The sequence below is a fragment of the Octopus bimaculoides genome, chromosome 30 (assembly GCF_001194135.2).
Source record: "Octopus bimaculoides isolate UCB-OBI-ISO-001 chromosome 30, ASM119413v2, whole genome shotgun sequence".
NCBI classification, from domain to species: domain Eukaryota; kingdom Metazoa; phylum Mollusca; class Cephalopoda; order Octopoda; family Octopodidae; genus Octopus; species Octopus bimaculoides.
In genome coordinates, this window is record NC_069010.1 from 9,243,362 (window position 1) to 9,248,395 (window position 5,034).

Genomic DNA, 5,034 nt, shown 5'->3' on the forward strand with positions numbered 1-5,034 from the left:
CCCCCCCCATCGACATTCTCCAACCCGCCCCTGTACATATCTCTAGTTCCACTCCTGCTCTGTCCCTTATTTCCTGTTCCCTCCACCCAGATGCTCCCCGCCCCACTTCCCCACATTCCCCCTAGCCCTCAGGGTTCTCTGTCTCCACACTTCTCGCTCCTCATCCCCCACCCCCAAGCCCCTGTCAGTTACCAGAAAGAAGTTAAACTGTCCTTAATTAGCAGCAGCAGCAGCAGCAGCAGTAGACAGCCGGTTGTGTGTGATTGCCAAACCAGTTATTCTGGGTTCAAATCTGACCACGGCAATAACTTCTGGTTGTTTTCGGGCCTCCACCTTACCCACCAATTCCTCCCCTGCCCCAACAGACGTGCCTCCCCCCATATTATATGTTGTTCCCTTCACAATTTCCACATGACTCCTAACCCCGACCCCCACCATTGCAGCTGTTCCACCCTCCCGACTCCTTAAGAAGCAGCTGCAGTGACTCTTGACTCTGGATTACCAATGGAAAGAGGTATTAATGAAGTTTTAACAAGATGCCCCTTTAATTACCCCTTTAATTACCCCTCCCTACTTAACCTCCAGCTTCACGTCACCCCTTATTCTTCTGTCCAACTCAAGGTATTTCTTAAAAAAAATACACGTAATTAGTTTTAATCAAATTCATTACTTAACTCATTTATTGTTTTAATTAACTCATGTATTTAATCAATTTTGCTAATTAATTTGTACTGTAATTAAAACACGTGTCTATGAACTCATTAAACTTTCTATTAGGGGTACCGTAAAGTAATGTCATATTCTCGAGCAAATAGTCTGATGTCATACCACAAGAGGATCTGCACCAAAGTACCAAGGACTTGTCCACTGCGCAGTGGCCATCTCATGGTACCTCAAGAATAAAACGGTGCATTCGACAATTTGCTACTGTTTGCAGGAATGAACGAACACCTTTGCTTAATTGAATTGTAACAGGTGAAGAGAAGTGGGTAGATTATACCAATATTAAATGTAAGAGGCAGTGGCTGTCAGCAAAGAAAGATCCAGTCCCAAGACCCTAACCAGATTTTGCTGTGCGTTTGGTAGACTACTCTCTGTATTGTTTATGTTGAATTAGTGGAACAAGGGAAGAGTATTACCACAGGATTTTGTTATCGACAACTTGAATGTGTCAGTCAAGTTTTGCTTGAAAAGACAACCAGTTTCAGTCCACCGAAAAGGTGTCATCCTGTCGTCGCAGGGTAATTCAAGGCCACATTCAGCAAAGATAGCCCAAGAAAAGATAAATTCATTAGACTGGGAAACTTTACCTCATTCTCCCTCCTCATCAGACCTAGCATCATCAGATTTTCACGGTTTGGGTTACTTGAACACTTTAGCTAAGGGAGGTCTTCAGGAACGCACCAATGTCTCTGGTGAGTTGATCTAAATACATTGTGTTTGGATGACCTGCTTGACTGCGGCCATGCTTTGGTATCCATAGCAATAGGTCACTTGCCAGTTCTTCTTTAGTTTGCCAGAAATGACCTGCAGAGTGCAAACGTTTTGCCCTTATAATGGTGGAAACGGGCAGGAGATCTTCATACAGCTGTTTCTTGGTGGGATGAGTTCTCCAAGACATGTTTAAGACTGCTCTTAACATTTGGGTATAAGTTCCATCTAGCTGGGATTCCAGTTTTTTTGTTAAGCCTCCAAATATAAAAGGACTGACTCTACTGTTTTGGGGAAAGAATTCCTCTGAAGGTTGTCTCATTGGGTTGTTTTCCAGACAATGTCCACTTTGTTTAGGGCTGACCATACTTTGGTTGTCTGGCTTTTTGCATCTTTCTCAGTTGAGTCTATTTCGAAACTGAGGCACGTGAAATTGACTGATTGGGTCTCCACCGAGTTTGGTGATGAATCGTTGTCGTGAGCCTAAAACCAAATGAACATTTTACCAATATGGAGATGACAATCCAGACATTTTTCTCTTCTAAACAATCTGATTGTTTTTTTCTTTGTCTGAGGAATTAGAAAATTGGTTTCTGGATGGGAAAATTGAATTGCTAATGATGGCAATTAAATTTTGAAGGAATAAATATATTTACATGTTTTATGCTGTTTTGAACTCGTTATATGAAATACGACATTATTTTCTGGTACCCTTAATAATTAATTTACTCATTTGTTTAATCAATTAATTTGCTAATTAAATTCTTTTTTTTTTTAAACACGTGTTTATTTTAAAAAGTAATTTCATGTTTTTGATAATTTGTAATGTTTAAAAAGAAAATTTTAATTAGTCAAATTGTAATTAATTTTTTAAAAGAATATAATTTTGTTTGATTAATAATTTATTTACTATTGTTGTTTTCTAATCTAAATTTTAGTTTCAGCAGACTTAGGGAGGAGAAAGGCTTGCCAACTATGACCATCCCAACTTTGCTTAAAGAAATGGTATTGTGGACTCAATTGTGTCCTTCCCTATTCGAGTCTGTCGGGATATTTGGGTGGTATTTCTAGCAAGTTCAGTGAAGTGGTGTGTGGTGGTGTGGAGGGGGTAGTTGGATGGGGAGAGGCAAGAGGTGTAATGGGGTGGATGGAATAGGGTGATAGGTAGATTAATGAGGTGGAAGGGTAATAGGGTAGCAGAATCAGTGGGAAGGGGATTATGGAGTGGTGGGCAAGAGGAGACAGTGAGGTCCCATATCTACCTGTACCCCTTTATATTCATTAGTGGTGATCATGGGGATGCATTAGCTTAGCTTTACATCTGGGGAAAGGAAAAGGGTCCAGAAAGTGCCCACTCATATCAAAAGGATCGAAAGTCCTTCCCAAGCCATAGGCTCATAAAACCCAGTTTCCAGATTTTGTGCACTCCCCCTGGATGGGATGCCAGTCTGTTGCAGAATTACTCAGTTTGGGCAGATGAGTGGACTGGGGCAAAGTGAAATGAAGGGTTTTGCTCAAGAACACAATGCATCACCCAGTCCAGGGATTGAAATCACAATTGTACAGCCTTGAATGCAACACCCTAACCACTGATCCACAGGTTTCCATACCAGTCATATAATGAGGGACAATATCTCTTTCACTAACATAAGTGGGCCTTGTTGTTTTTGTTTCGCTGGGTTCCCCCACCCTCTCTCCTCCACTAATTCATCTCGGATTGTTTGATTTTTTTGTCCTAAATCTGTTGTTGCTGACGTTGTCTTTTGGCTTTTCCCAGTGTCTCCATACGAATCAGGAATCATTGATCAGGAACCTACGCACCGTGTCAAACGTGGCCTAACCCTGATGTGCAAAATCATGCAAAACATTGCCAACCATCTGCTCTTCACCAAGGAGCAACACATGCGAGCGTTTAACGACTTCTTGAAGACAAACTTTGAGGCTGGCCGCAAGTAATTATTTGAAATTAATCAACCTTCACCTTTGTTGTTCTTGTTTGTGGGGAAATTTTTTTCATCTCTTCTTTGTGTCAATCATTGGGCTGCGACCATGCTGGGGCACTGCCTTCTAAGAGCTTTTCTTTTTTAGTTGAATAATTCAATCCTAGTATCTAAGTTTGGTACCCATTTTCTAGCTTTGTGACGCATAAAAGGCACCCAATACATTCTTAATAGTTGTAAATGAGTGCCACCGTTATGCAAGCAGTATCGTTTGTTTGCAATCTTCCCTAAGACATGTCTGGTCTTGGGGGAAACGTTACCTTGCTTGGAAACAGGTGAGAAAAATTGGACATTAAATGATGATGGTGATGATGATGATGATGTATTTTTTGCATTTTTTAGGTTCTTCAAGGAAATTGCATCAGACTGTGAGACTGTGGATGCTGGCAACCACAACTTGTCTTTCATCAATGATGCTAATGTACTCGCACTACATCGTCTGCTGTGGAACAACCAAGAGAAAATTGGAGACTATTTATCGAGTAGCAGGTAAAGACCATTGTCTTACGGGCGGCCCCTAAGTCTGCGTGTGTGTGTGTGTGTGTGAAAGGGATTGCGGGATTGACCCAAGCTGCAACATATCTTCCCCCACCACTCTACACTACAACCGTCACACAACATGTCCTCACAACCAGACTTGCTTAAGGTCTGTTGTGTGTCCCCCCCCCCCGAGTCTGTAAGGTCAGAGTTGAGCTGGTTCCCATGAACCCCACAAGTGACCAAGGTCATGTCATCCATTGCAAGGTTTTCCATTTGCAGCTGAGTGAACTGGAGTGACATGAAGAGAAGGGTTTTGATCAAGGACCCAATGTACTACCTGGTATGGGAATTGAAACTACAATCATGCAATCGTGATTGCAACACCCCTTCTGTACTAACTTCCATTTCATTCTACCAGACAATGTCTTCACCACACACACGCTTTGAAGTCTGTTGCCATGGCGAAGTCAAACCGGTCGGTGCCTGTGCACCTGAAGGAGAGAGAAAGAATTGGTGTGTTTGAGACAAGCGTCTAAGGTAAAAAAAGACAAAAATGGGAAAGTGGAAGAGGGAGACAAAGTGTCTGAGGAAACTGTCTTCAGCACACACACACTTTGAAGTTTGGTTGCCATGGCGAAAAGTCAAATCGGTGCCGAACGCACGTGAGGGAGAGGGGGAGAGAGAGAGAGAGAGAGAGAAAGCGTCTGAGGACAAAAATTTTCTCTGACCAAGACAGAGTTTGCCAGGCGTCTTAGAACAAAAAAATTGGAAATGGAAGGGGGAGGCAGAAAGCGTATAAGGAATGGAAAGGTTTTGAAGTTTGGTTGCCATGGCGAAAAGTCAAAGCTGTGCCGAACGCACGTGAGGGAGAGAGAGAAAGGAAGAAAGAAAGAAAGAAATATACAGAGTGTTTGGCAAGCGTCTAAGGAAAAGTGGAAAAGTGGAAGAGGGAGGCAGAAAGTGTATTAGGAATGAAAATGTAGGTCAGGAAGTATTAAGAGGTTTTTGAAAGACATTATTATATTCGATAATGAGATTATATATACTTTCTCACACAACAATTAAAATATATCCTTATATATATAAGAGAAGATATTTGTATACGTGAATGGACTTTATGCAC

The 5,034-nt window shown here is 41.8% G+C and overlaps 1 protein-coding gene across 4 annotated transcripts in view; it reads left to right on the plus strand.

Annotated features, from left to right (window-relative positions):
- Positions 1-5,034, plus strand: part of LOC106878902 (neurofibromin) — an 80,729-nt gene that overhangs the window by 31,375 nt on the left and 44,320 nt on the right. For all 4 annotated transcript variants that reach the window (XM_052978165.1, XM_052978164.1, XM_052978166.1 and 1 more), the window contains exons 14-15: positions 3,209-3,383; positions 3,774-3,920. In XM_052978165.1, coding sequence (XP_052834125.1) covers positions 3,209-3,383; positions 3,774-3,920 — 322 coding nt within the window. The remainder of the gene's footprint in view (positions 1-3,208; positions 3,384-3,773; positions 3,921-5,034) is intronic.